The sequence below is a fragment of the Phocoena sinus genome, chromosome X (assembly GCF_008692025.1).
Source record: "Phocoena sinus isolate mPhoSin1 chromosome X, mPhoSin1.pri, whole genome shotgun sequence".
Lineage (NCBI taxonomy): Eukaryota > Metazoa > Chordata > Mammalia > Artiodactyla > Phocoenidae > Phocoena > Phocoena sinus.
In genome coordinates, this window is record NC_045784.1 from 113,843,662 (window position 1) to 113,861,836 (window position 18,175).

At 42.5% G+C, this 18,175-nt stretch overlaps 1 protein-coding gene across 2 annotated transcripts in view; it reads right to left on the reverse strand.

Annotated features, from left to right (window-relative positions):
• GPC3 (glypican 3) overlaps positions 1-18,175 on the reverse strand; it is a 448,983-nt gene that overhangs the window by 142,140 nt on the left and 288,668 nt on the right. For both annotated transcript variants that reach the window (XM_032620671.1, XM_032620670.1), the window contains exon 5: positions 13,255-13,380. In XM_032620671.1, coding sequence (XP_032476562.1) covers positions 13,255-13,380 — 126 coding nt within the window. The remainder of the gene's footprint in view (positions 1-13,254; positions 13,381-18,175) is intronic.

Sequence of the window (18,175 nt, forward strand, 5' to 3'; positions counted from 1 at the left end):
GGAAAGAACTGGAAATTCAAAGTCACCAAGGCGGCTTTGTGGCATCCCTCCTCCTCTCAGACTCCTCCCTCCCTCAAATATCCTTGCCATAGGATCTCATGGCCTGTTAGAGCTTGAAAGAGCTTTAGAGGTCATCCTGTCTAACTCCTTCATTTTATAAATAAAATGCTGAAGGGCTGTGACTTGCCCAAGATCACACAAACCAGCTCGTGGTAGAGTTAAGACCCAGGCTGGACTTCCAGTCTAGGGCTAAAGGGTCTCTACTTGCATGGGCTCCACAGCTCCACAGGGGATACATAGGCAATGGCTTCATCATAAGAGATATCGTGTAGAGGAGATGGAATGGAGGTCATCGGCTCTTTCTCCCAGGAGATGCCACCTTCCGGCCCTGAGAAAATCTGAGAGCACAGAAGCATAGTGCAAGAGGCAGGAAAGGTACTGCAACTTTACTGGGTCTGGACTGGGGAGAGACCAAGGAAAGGATAGGATTTCGCAGCACAGGCCAGGGAAAGCCAGACAGGACACCCACCCCAGTTCTGCTGGACTAGAGAGGAGAGCAAGCTTAGATCAGGGTTTCCATCAAGAACAGGAAGAAGGGCTTCCCTGGTGGCGCAGTGGTTGAGAGTCCGCCTGCCGATGCAGGGGAACGCAGGTTTGTGTCCCGCTCCGGGAGGATCCCACATGCCGCGTAGCGGCTGGGCCCGTGAGCCACAACTGCTGGGCCTGTGCGTCCGGAGCCTGTGCTCCGCAACGGGAGAGGCCACAACAGTGAGAGGCCCGCGTACTGCATTAAAAAAAAAAAAAAAGAACAGGAAGAAGGTAGGAGGGTTTTGAACCCATGAAGGAGAGAAGCCAAGCATCTGACAGGCAGTATAGTGGGTAAGAGAGCACAGATTGTCTGACTTTGGATCCCATCTCTCTTACTAGTGCTGTGGCTTTTGCTGTTAACCTTACCAATAAATGGGGGTAATGATCATGTCCAGATCCGAAGGCTGTGGTGAGAATTAACTTAATGCACACATGGTAAGCACCATAGAAACGTTAGCTATTATCATCATTAAGCACCTTCACTGTTTCAGTCCTACTTTCTGCAGTCAAATGCTCTACCACTGAGCTATACCCCCTCTTCTCAGTCCTACTTTCTGAAGTTACACTGTACCCTCAGACAGGATTTGGAGGGGGCAAAGGGAAGAGAGAAGTTTTCAGAATGCCTCAGGCAAGAAAAGGTAAGAGAAGGTAAATAGAGAAGGTAGAAAACCCAACAGAGCTGCAATTCCCCAGCTATCCCTGCACCCTCCTACAACTGCACCTTTTCCCATATTTAGTAGCTCCTAAGGGCACAGGTGCCAGGAGGTGACCAACTGTCCCTCTTTGCCTGAGACTGAGAAATTTCCTGGGACTCGGGACTTTCTGTGCCCAAACTGGAAAGTCGTGGGCAAACTGGAACAAGCTGATCGCCGTAGCAGCCAGAAGGTGTTTGCTGTTCAGAATTGCTATTTGTTATAACTAGAGTGCAGAGCACTACTGCTAAATGCCATCCACTGGGGTTTGGAAAAGCTGTGTTATCCACAAGCCATGAGAAGGGGGTTTTAATAGGACTCTCTTCGCGTCTATGAAGGGGGAGAAAAGAGTTTCTTCAATAAACGGGTTTCACCAGGGGAACGTTAGCCAGTTTGAGGATGATGGTCTTTAGCAGGACATTCACACAGCAATAGCCTCATTATCAATGATTCTTATTTGTTCACTTCGATTCTCCGATGCAGGCTTTCTCCATGTTCTATTCCCAGCACTGTTATTTACATGTGTTTGCAAGTAATAAAGCTGCATTTATTGTAAAAGTCTGTCACTCAGACTTTTCATTAATTTAAACTGATGCTACAAATCCCTCAAAGTGTTTCCTTATGCCGGGTCAATTGGTTTATTCAACACCATGGAATGACTTGTTTAAAAATAGAATTTGTGGGAGTAGGTGAATTTGCTTAAGGAAAACACATTTTTTTAAAGTAATATTTTTGGAGAGATGCACAGGGAGAGATACTCGGGAAGCTGCTAAAAGCTCTGTGTTTATAAAGAGAGCCAGTAATGCTGTGTTAATTAGCCAACATATAGTTCCATTTATTCGTGGTAGAACTTCCCTCCGTATCTGATCTACTTTTCTACATTAACACGTAGTAAATGGAGGGCGCCTCATAATTTTCAAAGCTATTTCATACATGTTTGCCTATTGGAGTCTCACAATGAGGTTGCCAGGGGAGGCATTAATTACACGATTTTATAAAGGAGAAAAAAAAAACAGAGTTTAAGCAAACCTGTCCAAAGGCACACAGACATACCATGGGGAAGCTAGATCTGGTACTTTGGTTTGTTACCAACAAGTATGTTTGTTGGTTTATTTATTGAATTCAATAAAAATGTATGGAGAGTCTACTCTATGGCAGGTACAACTAAGCAATGAGGATATATAGCTAGAAGACACAGTACTTGTCTTCTAGTGGAAGATTAGAGAAAACATGTAACCGGAGACGTGCCAGAGGGACACCTATGTGCTGAGGGTCTTCACCCAGATTAGGGCATATGGGGCAGAAGGATTCAGGCTCCTCAGAAGAGATGCCATTGAGTCAAGGATAAGGAGAGGTGAGCCAGCACAGTACCTTTTTCTGGCCCCTTCTAGGATGGTCCTGGTCATTAGCTTTTCAGCCTGAGTTCTTGTGTAGCGTAACCCCCTACACATCCCTCCAACTCAAGGCTGGTGTACCCTGACCTCGGGTGAGGCCAGCTCACTCTGGCTCTCATGAAACAGGGACTCATCCCAGCTCCGGGCCTGAAGCTGTGCCCAGAAGTGAGAAAGGGGACAAAACGGGCCAATGAATGGCTCAAACTAGGGTTGTTTTTTTTTTTTGCGGTATGCGGGCCTCTCACTGTTGTGGCCTCTCCCGTTGCGGAGCACAGGCTCTGGACGCGCAGGCTCAGCGGCCACGGCTCACGGGCCCAGCCGCTCCGCGGCACGTGGGATCTTCCCGGACCAGGGCACGAACCCGTGTCCCCTGCATCGGCAGGCGGACTCTCAACCACTGCGCCACCAGGGAAGCCCCTAGGGTGGTTTAAGATCCATCTGACACGTAGATCACTAAAATATTTGGAGGCAAAAAGTAGGAAGCTCCTGTGACACCGGAGCTACAAATGAAAATACATTTTCCTTCACAGGGAAATGAAACTTCTTTACAGAGGCGACAAATCCAAGGATCAAAGCCAAACTCACGTAAAAGAGTAAAATTCATTGGCTTGAGAAATTGGGAAATCATGACCGATTTTAATGACCTCTCTCCTTTTCCACAAAGGTTAATCCAAGGGTGACAGAAAGGACTTCAGAGCATTGGACGACTAGACCCTTCCTGGTTTCTATTGTAAGTAAAATAGGAAGATTACCTGAGTCAATCACTGTTAAGAAGTTCTAGGAGGAACTGTTGAAACTGCCTTTGCTATAAAACAAGATATTGAAGGTAGGAAGGCCAGTCCAGTACATACCCATAGATTCAAATAACTCTCCCTTGATCACCAGTGGACCCAAATGCCCACCATTTGTGCCAAGCAGGGCCAGGGATGAGGATTTTAATGTTTTTGCAGATGGGAGAAGAAAAAAGATACAAGTCAGAGGGAGCACATAAAGCTGTTTCCCTGAAGAATTAAGAAATGGGTCGCTGAAGGGAGCTAAAGCCCGGCTCCAACTCTCTTCCAGTAAAGAACTGGAAGGACCATTTTTATAGGCTTATTTTATTGAAAAACAGCAGTTATAGCTACCCTTCCTTGAGGGCCTACTGTGTTCCAGGCACCCTACTGTGTATTTCACAATCTTCCTGAATTCTCTCAACAATCCTTTAAAAGTAGAGATTATTAACTCCACTGTGCAGATGTGGAAACGGGCTCAGAGAAGACAAAGAGCTACTGCATACTGGAGCAGAAATCCAAACCCAGGCTTGCTGACCCCAAAGCTGTGAGCTGAAACACTCTAGCCCGTGGCTTTTTACCACTGGCGCAATTCGCCTCTGTGTGCTTTTTGTGAACTCCCAACTGCTTGACTTTATCAGTAAAAATCATCAGAGAAACTCAAGCAATATTTTGTATCTGCTTAAGTATAGGAAGAAAGGGCAAAAAGACTGGAGAGCTGAGCTTCTTTCAATGGAGACCCCAAAAGCTTACCCTGGGGGAAGAACTGGGGCCAGTGGCAGTAAAGAAGTGGCACCTGCCGACCATGTCCTGCAGCCTGCAGGGGAGAAAAATGAAAACCACAACCACGGAAGTCCCAACAACAAGGCAGTCAGAGAGGTCTAAGAGCAGGGCCATCGGCAAGAGGCTCCCAAGAAAGAGGCTTCCCTAACAGGCCTCTCCCTGTCCTTCAAACTCGGAGTCGCAAGAGTCCATTTTCTTGCTACTCGGAGACTGACTACCGGAAATAACACTTCTGGGTCAGAGTACCTGCGTGAAAATGTTTCAGGTGTGTCCCATTTGTGTCAGGCAAAGGTGTTCTGATGAAGTGACACTGCTGTCGCTCAAGGACTGCCTGTCCACTTCACCGGGAAAAGGCCAGGGCACTTGTGCCCTCCGGCAGCCTTGTTTCAATCAATTCGTCACCTCCCTTACATGCTCTCCGAGGGGTGAATAAAAAGCAATGGCAGATTTCAAATTCGTAACTAAATATCAACCAGAATGTATACAGCCAAAACCATGCTGGGTCCCAGTGACGATTCTGACATTACTTAAAACATTTCTGGAATGCCTCTCTGGAAAGCCCACTTAAAGCCAGTTTAAGTGTCACAAGAAATAACGCGTCACATTATTATCCTCTTACCCCAAATGAATCCCAAATGCTATGACCCTGCTTGAGCAGCCTCCCCACTCAACAGTTTGGTTCCAAAAGATGTGTAGATATTTACCCCGGATCCAGTTTACCTTTACAGGAAGAATGGCCTACAGCTCTTCACCCTTGCTCTGGACCTTTAACTGTCCTGCTCAGCCACACTCTAATGACGTGGTAACATCAACAGCTATCATTTATTCAGTGCCTATGGGCCAGCACACAGCTTCACAACAATCCTGCACAACAGGTACCATTATGCCCGTCTTACAAACAAGGTAACAGAACCATGATGCTAAATGACTTGCCAGAAGCACAGAGTCAACGTGTAAACCAGGATGAAAATCTCCATCTGTATCGTTCTAATGACTGCACTCACTCCTTCCTGATAATGCACCGATCACCTGCTTCACGCATCCTAACCTCTCAGGGTCTTCTCCCTATAATTGTCTGTACCACTGATGATCAACGGGCTGAACACCTGCAGTGAAATCAGTCTGTGACCTACCAAAGCGCCTACTCGGAAGGAGAAATACTTCAAGGACATAGAAGCCCTGATGTGTTAAATAAATGATTTCTTCAAAGCAATTATATAGTCCTTCATGGACCCATCTCCTAAGCCTTCCCAGCAAAAATAGAAGAGGTCTGGTGCACAGAGCAGTGATAGAGGAGACAGGTCTTACTCCACCTTCAGAATCACATTTCAAAGAGGAAGCTGTGTGGTGATACTGATTCGTTGACAGTATGGATATGCTGGGACCTGCCTCGGAGGCCCCAAATGCTCTCCATATAATGAGATGATCCAACTGATCATGGTGGGGCTGGTAAGAACTAAGAGAACACAATCTGCTTCAAGAATAAGCCATCCAGCCTTCAACAGGTGGCTACAGACATCACTGCTGAGCCATGAGGATGTCTCCTCCTGCTACTTCAGACCTGACAGTTGACAAGTACAGCCCATCCTGAACGTGGCAGACCATATTATGCTGTCAGTCAGTAGGATAAGCTGGGTTTTTCTCACTCAATTCTGCAGGTAGAGCTGCTGTATGTGATACTATAATCTTAAGGGATAAATGTCACTGTATTGCCATAGAGTAGGTTCTGAAAAATAGCTGTCACTAAAGACAACTTTTGACATAAATCTATAACGGAAAATATGTCAGTCTAAGTAAGCCCTTAGAGGAATTATTACATGGGGGCGTACCCCAAATTTATCTGTCTTACCTTACCAAGATTATAAAAAAATCTCTAGCTGACGTAAATATTTCATGCTACACCAAGTTAAGTCATTTTCTATGTAATCTATTTTTCCTTCAAGACTTTTTCATGAAAAATCTTGACTTACCTAAAGCAAGTTAGAATATATAAGCTGCTATACTAGCTATACCTCAGTATTTTCATTCTAGGACATACACTCAAATCAGAAAAAAGTGAAGTGTCGTGTTTCTGTTTCCAGGAAAACTGAATGAAATGAAATCCAAAAATGTCTGAAGGGGACCAAGAACTGTGGAGGTAGACAGTGCTCCAAACAAAATAAAGTTACTTTCCCAGTCAAAAAAAATATATATATACCAAAGCCCTATTTGTCCCTCTCTCCCTCCTGCCAGCCTTTCATAAGCAGAGCCTCCTGCAGGATAGGGGGCAAAGGAGGAACTAGCAATGAGAAGAGCTGGGGTATTGAAGGCTGACCACAGTTTCTAACCCTCCGACCATCACAACAGGGGCTGATAGGAAGAGCTATAAGCCTTGGCTACAGCAGGAGTTTAGTCTGACTTGTGCCTAAACAAGTTCAGAAGTAAATGACTTTAGGACGTGACTCAATACCATTCAATATTATTTCCATGATCCGCTGTTTACTTTCTTTCCTGTGCCCACTTCCTCTTGGCTCTGTTTTTTATTTTATATTTGCCTCCCCATTGGTGTTTTCATTGGCTATCCCATATTCAAAGTTCTATGTACACTGCCTTGAGCCTTTTGGAGAAAAGCTACAACGTAAGCCTAAACTAACAAACAACACTCAAATAATAACCTATTTTAGCATGAGAACATGGGAGCTATATATAGCGACTGCTGCATATCACTGGCCTGTTCTGATGTGATTGGAATGAGCTGTGCAAGTGCATATGTGTGTCTGAATATGTATACACTCCACACATCGGTCTTTTCTTCAATTAATTCCTTCACAACCAGATTGAAGATCCTGAAGGTCTTTCCATTTTGCTCTTTAAACCAGTGAAAACCTTGATAGTGCTAGAAATTGGTCCCTCCCCTACCTCAAGTCCTCAAAACAGTGTTCTTAAAATAACTGCATCATAAAAACAGAATCGACTATTTCCCCTCACCTTTCCTACATTATAGGGCAAAACCCAGCCGTTTTGTTCATCTCATTAAAAAAACAACATTATTTTGTACATGTCAGGAATTGGGCGTTAATGGTTCTCTCATTCATTCCCACTTGTTGACATGACACAGTCTATCCCTCCAACTCAGCAGAAGAAAAACAGTCTCGTTACGCTACTTTTCTGAAGCATCCAGAAGGTTTAGAGACAAGAACAAAACTCCTTGAGAATTAAAATAATTGCTTTGTATATTCCTGCTTCTGCCTTTCCAATTAAGCAGAGAAATCCTGGAGAGGCACTATAAACACTGGAAGACTCGTCTGATCAGTGGAAATAAGGGAGAATTTGCAGTGAGTGTGTATGTATATCGTTTCTCAGGTGAAATGGAAGGTAAGATTGCGTAGGAGGGAGAGGACGCACCTTCACTGCAATGTGCCCCTGCAGATCTCAGGGAGTTGATTCTCTAATGCCAGGTGCCCCATGTACTCCACTGAGAGTCCCAGAGTCATGCCGAGAAAATACAAAATGGATACTGATCCATAATGAACAAAAGTGGCCATGCAGATCTATCAGCCAGAGGATAACAGCAGTATTCTGGGGCTGACGTTTTGATCCAGGCCCATCGAGCACAGCAACATGGCAGAAGAGCAACAAAACCAGCTAGGACTGGATATAGAGGGAACTGAGGCATCGTGCCACAAAATATAAGTAGTTGTATATGTGCAACTGATAAACCTCAAAGTCACTAGGGAAGTATAAACTCCTATAGGAGGTATGTGGACTGCAGGAGAGACCAGCTGACTATACACACAGCGCTGAGAGAAAACGACTCGGGAGAAAAAAATACAAAGGAATACAGAGATGAGGCCAGGTGGAGGAGAGGCTAGCATTTAGGTGGTGGTCAAGTATGATGGGGATGGGGGACCTGAAGGCTGTCCTGTCCTCAAGGTTAAGGGTGAGCCAAGCTGATTCAGAAATGGTGGGAAAAGCCTGATTAGAGCAGTAGTTGCTCAGGGTTAATATAAAGATGGGTGGAAAACTGATGACTGGATAAAGAAAATGTGCTATACCCATGCAATGAAATATTATTTGGCCACAAGAAGAAAGGAAGTGCTGATACATGCTACAATTTGGATGAACCTTAAAAACATTACGCTAAGTGAATGGTTCCATTTATATGAAATATCCAGAATTGGTTAGTTGCCAGGGGCTGGAGGAAGGGGAGGATGGGAAGTGATCACTAATGGGTATAAGGTTTCCTCTGGGGTGATGACAAAGTCTTGGAACAAGATAGAGGTGATGATTGTACAACATAGTGAATGTACTAAATGCCACTGTATTGTATACCTTAAAATGGTTAATTTTATATTATATGAATTTCACCATAATATAAAACACACACACACACACACTAGCATGCACGCCCAATACAAATGGGTAGGAGCCTCTGCCGTGACAGCTCTGAGGCGAGCTCTGACTGGACTGCTGAGGAAGGAGGCTGGTTGACTTTTTTCCTCTCATTCTTCTCCTTAAGTTGTAAACTCCTCAGCCAGGGCAGGCACTGCGTTCTACCTATCACTGGATGCCCCACAGGGCCTAGTACATAGTAAGTGCTCAATCTTTGTTGAAGGAACCTGCATTATCAGATGTTTAATGTAGAAAAAAAACCAGTATTTTTTTCTAACTAAGGTTTTTGAACATGTATAGGTTCAAACAGTTTCTCTCTTATGCTATTTTAAAATAAACTTGATTAAACAATAAAATAGGGCTTACATAGTATCAAACCATCCAGAAGGAGGGTGACAATTTCAGCCAATTATCCAGATATTTGGCCTAACAGTTCTAAAAAGGTGTTTGAGGATGTATTTGCTAATTTGTTCACTCTTCATACAGGCAAAGCCTACATTTAGCTGTTAAGCCCAGTGTTAGCTTTCTTCTATCGGCTCCTTTATTTTTCTCTTGGTCTCAGAGATTCTGTAATTGAAATTCACTGTAGTTCTACAAAGGCAAAAGAAGGAGGACTTTCTGCCTTTGGCAATGGTAGGAGATCTTTGCCTGTAGGATACATGGTGACTCTCATGATGGAGTATACCTCACACAAGCCCAGCTTGCTAATTTGAAGATTTCTCTGTGAAATCCTGGAAGCCAATATTTATCTCCAGCCAAGATGAGGAGGTGGTGGAGGGAGGGGGAGGTGAGAAGGACAAATGATGCTTATGTGGTACTCCCTGAGACTAGATCTGTAAAAACGTTCTTTTCCTGCATAGTTCAATTGATTTTATTCATAAGAGATAAAAATTGAAAGGATGTGAAATATGACCTCATTGAGAGAGACAATGACTTGTTTGACTCTTTAAAAGTTGAAAGAGCTGTACGTCCATAGTAGGAGGTTATAAACAGCTATGATAACCCAGCTGACATGGATATTGATCAATATTTTCTTCAACGTCAATATTTTCTTTTTAATCAGGTGTCTCCACTGACAAGTCTTGTTCTCTTTTTTTTGTTTAAGTCTTGTTCTCTTTCAAGATCCTTGCTTTTCATAAATTTTCTTGACTAAAAGTAAAATATTTTCAAAGGAACACAAATCCAACCTATAAAGGCAACAAAGTCACAAGCCACTTGACAATATGAATTGGCAACTGTTACTTAAGACTAAATTAAATGAGAAATTAAATGAAAAGCACTGGAAAGAGGATTTAACTATAGATGAGACATGCAGCGCAAAGCTAATCTTCATAAATGGTGCAAACAGAGGGCATGTCCTCAGGCTATAGAACTTCATATTATTAAATGTATATTCTTGAGTAATTTGGTAAAAATCTAGTTCGACACTATTCCCTAGTCCCATCGTTGCGTTAGGTCGGTGATTAAAGTACAGGTTAATTATAACCCGAGGTTGTCAACCATGAAAGGGTCACTTCCTGGATTACACCATCCTTATTCTGTCTACCAACACGTTTGATTTCCTTCCTTCCTCCCACCTTCTTTGTCTTCCTTCCTTCTTTTATTCCTGCAGGGTATATATCAACAATAAAAGTTGTTCCGAAAAAATTGTTTTTTCAGAAGTACAAGTAAGAGTTTGGAATAATGACTTTCCTCCATACTATAATATTTATTTTATTTTATCATTTTCAATATCCTAAGATATTAAAAGCTAGCAAATTAAACAAAGAAGTTTAACAGTTATTTTAACGGTGCAGAAGTGCATTTAGTTAACTTTTGGACTCATTTAAAGTTAGCAGGCTTTGGATTCTTCCATTTGATAGAAAAGGACTTTCTTGGTTCCAGGACAACATCCTTCATGAAAGCATACTGAACATGAAGTAGTATATGAGTAAAATTCAATTTTTAAAAATCCCACTAATTCGGGACTGCCCTGGTGGCGCAGTGGTTAAGAATCCGCCTGCCAATGCAGGGGACATGGGTTTGATCCCTGGTCCGGGAAGATCCCACATGCCGTGGAGCAACTAAGCCCGTGCGCCGTAACTACTGAGCCTGCGCTCTAGGGCCTGCGTGCCACAACTACTGAAGCCCATGTGCCACAACTACTGAAGCCCACGTGCCACAACTACTGAGCCCACGTGCCACAACTACTAAAGCCCACGTGCCACAACTACTGAGCCCACGTGCCACAACTACTGAAGCCCGCGCGCCTATAGCACGTGCTCTGCAACAAGAGAAGCCACGGCAATGAGAAGCCCACGCACCACAACAGAGTAGCCCCTGCTCACCGCAACTAGAGAAAGCCCGCGTGCAGCAGTGAAGACCCAGTACAGCCAAAAAAATAAATAAAAAAAAAAAAACATAGGCCTGCCTGACAAGAAATTCTTTTGAATTAGCTAAAACTGGATCATCTGATATACCAGAAGACATATCCAGCGGGGTTACAACATTTGCTCTAAACAATCAGAACAGTGAGGCAACATACTAGTGCTTGATTCACAGTAGGTACTCAAATATTTGTTAAATGAGTAAATAAATGAATGATTACTTTAGTAAATAAATATAAACCAAAATTTCCATGGCTACAAGATATGCTGCTTAAAACAAATTAGTGTTCAGGGATTGTTTATTTTTCACCATCTTAATATACCAATGGGTAAGCCATTGGGATGGTCTCTCATCAAGTTTATGCAAGAACCACATATTTGACCTGTGGGCGTTTTCCTTTTTAAATATTATATCATTTATACCTGTTTTAAGGCATCTGCTTTTTATAAAGCCAAATACCAACTGCTTTTCTTTGACAATTTAAATGAATATGTGGTAACAGTTAGGTACATTTCCATGATTCTACTCAGTACCTGATAGAGATTTTAGGGTGATAAAGATACACCATTTCTCCGGAGTAGAGTGGGCTGCATGGGGACATTAATCCCTCCAGCCTGATTCACATTTGCTACAGAGAGGTCTATCTCCAGGGTGGCATGCAACCTCAGTCTCATTAGCACCTCATTCTCATTGTTCCAGGTCAGTACAAAGCTTAGCTGAGAAACAAGCTGTTTTCAGGCATGTGTTCTACTTTGCATTGGGAAGAGGAGGGGTGGTGGGGGAAGGGAGAAAGAAGAGAAGTAACATGAACTGAGCTTCCATTATCTGCCAGTCTGCTAGGGGCTTCACCTCACCTACTAGGTACAACAACCCTGTGAGATGCCCCTTCCTTACAGAAGAAGACCTTGAGACTTTCTAGGTGAAGTGACTCACCCCAGGCCACACGCAGTCAGTAACAGAACTGAGATGCAAATCCAAGTTCATCTGGCTCCAAAGCCTTCCTCTGTCCATGACATTACACTGCTAATTAATTCCATGATTAATTAATGATTAATTATCCTGTGTCCGGATATTGGGTTCCACTAAAATGTAAGCTCCTCAAAGCAAGTGACTTGCCTATCTTGTTCACCCTCATATCCCTAACTCCTACCTTGGCGCCTAACACATAGTATCTCAAACATAAATGTTGAAGGTATGGATGAATCTATAAATCCATAAGGAAATAAAACACACAGACTGCCGGAGCTAGAGGTGCTCTAATCCAACCATCTCGGTTTTTAGATGGGGAAACTAAGGCTCGGAGGGATTAAGTCGCTTGCCCTTGGTTAAAAAACTGGTCAGTGAAAAGATTCAGAACTTGCATCCAGGTCTCTTCTGTATTCTCCTCTACAACACGCTACCCCTTGCACAGACATTTTTGAAAGCATGTTCATCAACTCCATATGGTTTCCTAAGCATTCTACCCTCCCGATTTAATTCTTTAATTGTAAGCTATTCCTTACACATGCAAAGCAATGGAGGTTAGGAATACCATTAGCCCACTAGAATGAAAGCTCACTGAGGACAGGAAAATTTGCCTGTTCTTTTCACTTCGACATGACTGGCACTTAGAAAATGCTCAGTAAATATTTGCTGAAGAAATGAATATATATTATTTCCTTTCCAACAATAAGCAAATTCTTCAGAGATGACGAATGTTAGCACAGATTATACTAAGAAACACTCAAATGATTAAACATTTCAGTAAAAATACTGTGAAATGGTACTCCTCCTTCCCTCCGCTTTCTTCTTTCCTCTATCTTCATCTAGAACACGGGGCACGGGGCGGGGGAGATAATGCTATTTCACAGGATTGATGTAAGGATAAAAAGAGTTAATACATATAAGCACTTAGCATGGTGCTTAACATGTAGTTAACTCTCAATAACTAACAGCTATTAGTACAAATATGATTTCTTCGAATCAATCAATCAATCAATAAGGGCCCACATAATGAGAAGATGGAAGAAGCCAAAGACACCCCACCCCCCAAAAAAAAGACTTGTTTTATGCTTTACAATTTGTAAAATGTTCCTGAATCCATAGTTCTCCATGTGCTTCAAAGTTTGTAAGTTCTATGAGGGCTATAAGTTATAGACGGCGTCCACCATGTCAGAGATGTTCATGTGTACGTTTTTTTCTAGAATTTTTCTCATGAAATTAATGGAGAGAAGACACAACTAACATTGAGATGAACATATGATGGGTATTCCTCAAATACTGCTATATTTAACATTAGAAAAAGATTACCTCTCCACGAGTTCTTGTCCATTCCAGCAAAGGGTGTCGTTTTCAGCCACAGGGCTATGGCTGCAGATGTAGCCAGGCAAAGCACTATAGAAGCTGATGAAAGATTTCAACTTCTGAATTAGTTCCCTGAAAGAAAAACAAAACATCTGTGTATAAGATGCAAGTAAACCCAGTATGAGGAAAGTTTAATTTCCTTATCAGCATGACAGAAAGGCTCTGCCAGGCTGATTAGAGCAATAAATGATTTAAAAAGACATTCTTGGCTACAAGGCCACAATTTAGGGTTTTTTTTAAAATCAACAAAATGATAGAAAAAAATGTGCCTGCCACATAAGGTGCTGTTCCTATCAGAAGAATGATTTAATTCCACCATCCATTTTTCTAACACGTTCAGCTTCCATTTTTTGTTCTGATGCTGTTACCCACATTCTCAAAGGTGCTGATTACAAGGCACACTGGAGCACTACATATCTTTTGGTTTCTGAGTGTAACTGAGTGCAATGATTGTAATTTACAATGCCATTACCCTAGAGATGGCCCCTTTTCATATAGACTCTGGCTAATAGTTGCAGATCAGAATCGCAGGGTGCTCAGAGCAGTATAAGCTCTGTGAAATTCTCCTGACAATATCGTCAGAGAAACTCACATCTGCTAAAGAAGGAAGGTTTCTTTGTTCTTTGTTTATATATTGTGGTTCCTATGGGGGTGGGGTGGGAGGGGTCCTAGTATATTTTATTATATATTTGCTCTGGCTTTCATGTTATAAGTGTGTGTGTGTGTGAGAGAGAGAGAGAGAGAGAGAGAGACACCAAGCGAACGTATTATATATGCAAATATGTATAAACACACACCCATAAATACCCAGCAAAACTTTTGGCCTATTATCTTCTTACAGATGTACATGGACATACAAAATAAGACACTATAGACTGGAAAGAAGTGTTTATGCTTATTAAGAAATATTAAAATATCTATGCAATAGATGTCCAGTAGTAAACAAACCAAAATAAAATCCTCTTTATTTTCTAAAGCAAATATTCCTTGTAGAAAGGAAGTTAAAGAGTACTTCATATATATTCAAGTCTATCTTAAGTCTTCACTAAGTTTGTAGAGACTCTCACCAGGGAATTTGCTGGCAGTGGAGTAATTATGCAATATTGTCTCCAGGCTAACAATGGACTGACCTGATATATAGGCCTCTAGAGGAGCCCAGAAATGCCCTCTGGGGGTTGTTCTCAGATCTGGCCAAAAGAGGAAGACTGGTGGAAATTACTGTCTTGCATTTAATGCCATTTTCCATTTTATTACCATAAAACAATTCATTTCAACTAATAATTTAGAGAAAGAGAGAGAGAGTGCGCTTACGACACTCAGCACATCTTCACAAAGGCTCGGGTAACAGTAAAGCCAGGGTGATGTACAGAACAACTCGAGAAGGGTTATTGAGACATATATAACTCCTGATACCCCAACAGTTACTTCCTGCTATGCTCAAACCCTCTCACAGCCTCTACTGCTGGTTGTTGAGCTCCGTCAATCTCCAAAGTGAAGAGGCTCAGTATAGGGCTCTGAAGATAAAAGTCAACACTCTAGTTTCTCACAGAGAAAAAAGATGGGTTCAATTAATGCTAATAGGGGAGATGCTCTGTTTTACAAGGTAATAATATGGTTCCCAAGAGTGGAAACTGAAAGACTAAAGCCTGAGTAATTCCCCTCATTCCATGAGGAAATGGAATACAGCCATTAGTCTATGGCAAGTGATGGCCCTCCCTTTAATGAAAGAGTTTCCCTTAGGCCTCCTCCTACCTTCAAACTCTCTCTCACTAACATAGCACATAGCAAGAAAAACTGAACCTCATAGCAAAGCCTTCCAATTTGACTTCCCTAGAAGTTAAAACAAACAAACAAACATAACACTCTGAACTTCTTCCAGCCTCCCAACTCTTGCAGATTTTTCTTGGCTGATCATAAAGATCATTGACAAACTGGAGAAGATTCAGAGAGGGTCTATCTAAATGTCGAGGGGACAAAGGGCTGCAATAAACCTAAGACCTCCAACTTCAGTATGAATGGATATTACTTGGTGAGGTCAAAATAAAAGTCTAAGAAAGCCACAAAGACTGTGAATAATGTCTAGGTCATCAAATTCTAGAACTCGGGGAATCTCTCTGAAACTTGAACAAGGTAATTTGGGGAAATAACAGACCATCCTGTATCACAGAGTACGCATTACCTCCATAGGACATACAGGATGGACCTAGGGAGAGATAGTGTTTTTAAAACTTGCTTCTGAATTAGTTATTTTGAATTTAGAACACAGTTTCATTTAGGAAATATGATATAGTGATGGCTGGATTCTCAGAACAGCCCCTTAAAACCCACTGGGAGTAGTAGCTAAGAGCACTGATTTTGGAGTCTGACCCACGTGAGTTTCAAATGCCAGTTACTCTCTCACTTACTTAGCAGTAAAATCTTACTAGACAGATTCTAAACTTCTCCGAGGCTTAGTTTCTTTATCTGTAAAATGAAGCAAATGATAGGCTGCTGGGATGATTAAATGAGACAATGCATGTAAAGTGTTCAGCATAGTACCTGGCGCACAGTAATACCTCTACAGTGTTAGCCATTTGGCAATTTATTTCCATTATTGTGAGCCTGTAGAATATAAATATAGTATATATATGAAATATATTCCAGATAAATTTATGTATGCAAGATAATTAAGTTGTTTTCAAGTTCCAGATAACTTTACATGTGCAAGATAAATAATACTTCATATTTTAAGGTGGCTATTAAAAAGTACAACCATGTTTTCTCCCTAAATATTTTTCCTGTTATTCTTTTTCAAAAATGAGCTAGCTATTGGGCTGGGTAAATCACTGGACTAATCCGGTAGAGCAGTTTAGATGGTCTTTGCGTGGTAGGAAAGTGGTGGTGGCCCTCACAAGGATTTGTGTCTAAGAATCCGAAATTGAGTATCAAATGTGGAAGACCACGCCAAGATGAAGTCGAGTTTAAAAAGGTAGGTTAATCATCAGGGAGAGGCAAATCAAAATCACAGTAAGATACCACTTCAAGATGACTATAATAAAAAAGACAACAAGTGCTGGGAAGGGTGGGGAGAAACTGGAACTCCCACACATTGCTGGTGGGAATGTAAAACAGCACAACCACTGTGGAAAATAGTTTGGTGGTTCTTCACAAAGTTAAGCATAGAGTTACCACATGACCCAGCAATTCCACTACTAGGTATATAGCCAAAATAATTAAAAACAAGTACTCAAATAAGTACATGTACACGCATGCTCATAGCAGTACTATTAACAATAGCCAAAAGGCGGAACAAGACAGATAGGTAAACAAACACATATTCTATACAATGGAATATTCTTTTTTTTTTTTTTGCGGTACGCGGGCCTCTCACTGTCGTGGCCTCTCTCGTTGCGGAGCACAGGCTCCGGACGTGCAGGCTCAGTGGCCATGGTCCACGGGCCCAGCCGCTCCGAGGCACGTGGGATCATCGCGGACCGGGGCACGAACCCGTGTCCCCTGCATCGGCAGGCGGACCCTCAACCACTGCGCCACCAGGGAAGCCCTATTATTCTGTCTTAAAAAAAGTATTCCTGGGCTTCCCTGGTGGCGCAGTGGTTGAGAGTCCGCCTGCCGATGCAGGGGACACGTGTTCGTGCCCCGGTCCGGCGCGGAGCGTCTGGGCCCGTGAGCCATGGCCGCTGAGCCTGCGCGTCTGGAGCCTGTGCTCCGCAACGGGAGAGGCCACAACAGTGAGAGGCCCGCGTACAGCAAAAAAAAAAAAAAAAAAAAAAAGTATTCCTGCGTGCTGCAACATGGGTGAACCTTGAAAACATTATGCTAAGTGAAAGAAACCAATCATGAAGGATCACATATTATATGATTCCATTTATGTGAAATGTCCAGAATAGGCAAATTTAGAGAGGCATAAAGTAGATTTGTGGTTGCTTTGGGCTGGGGGGGTGATGACGGTTGGGGAATGATAGCTAAAAGGTGTGGGATTTCTTCTTGAGGTGATAAAAATGTTCTAAAATTGACTGTGGTGATGGTTGCGCAACTCTGTGAATGTAATAAAAACAGCTGAATTATATACTTTACATGGATGAATTGTATGGTGTGTGGATTATATCTCAATAAAGCTGTTATTGAGATTTACCTCCAAAAAAGGGTAGAGAAGAGGTGAAATATGTCTCAGAGAAAGAGAGGCTTTGTCTACCAAGAGAGAGATACTCCTTGGAATAGTGGAAAGAGACGATCAGGAGAGCTGGGAAAGAGCCAGGTTTGGATGGACATGAAACAACGGCCCGGGTGAAGGGTGAGAAAAGAAATTTATAAGGGCCACAACTTCAGCACTGCAAGAGCTGCAAACAGTGGTTAAAATCTATTTCTTCCTTCATCTTATAAAATGAAGTCTGCTTTTTTCTCATCATAAAAGAAATATATGGTCACTATTGAGAATTTATAAACTATAGAAAAGTAGAAGGGGGAACAAAACCTTATTTATAGTGCTACCAGCCAGATAATCACACTTAATATTTGAATATATTTCCTTCTAGACTTTCCTCTCCAGTAAAGTTTTATGTTTATTTCTCTAAAACCTATTCTTCTTGATAGGCTTGTTCACTGAGTTCTTTTTGGTTCTCGGTGTATATTATTCCCATTAGAACCCACCTAGAATCCCAGGTAGATTTGATTAGAAAAGAACATCAAGGGCTTCCCTGGTGGCGCAGTGGTGGAGAGTCCGCCTGCCGATGCAGGGGACACGGGTTCGTGCCCCGGTCCGGGAAGATCCCACATGCCGCGGAGTGGCTGGGCCCGTGAGCCATGGCCGCTGAGCCTGCGCGTCCGGAGCCTGTGCTCCGCATCGGGAGAGGCCACAGCAGTGAGAGGC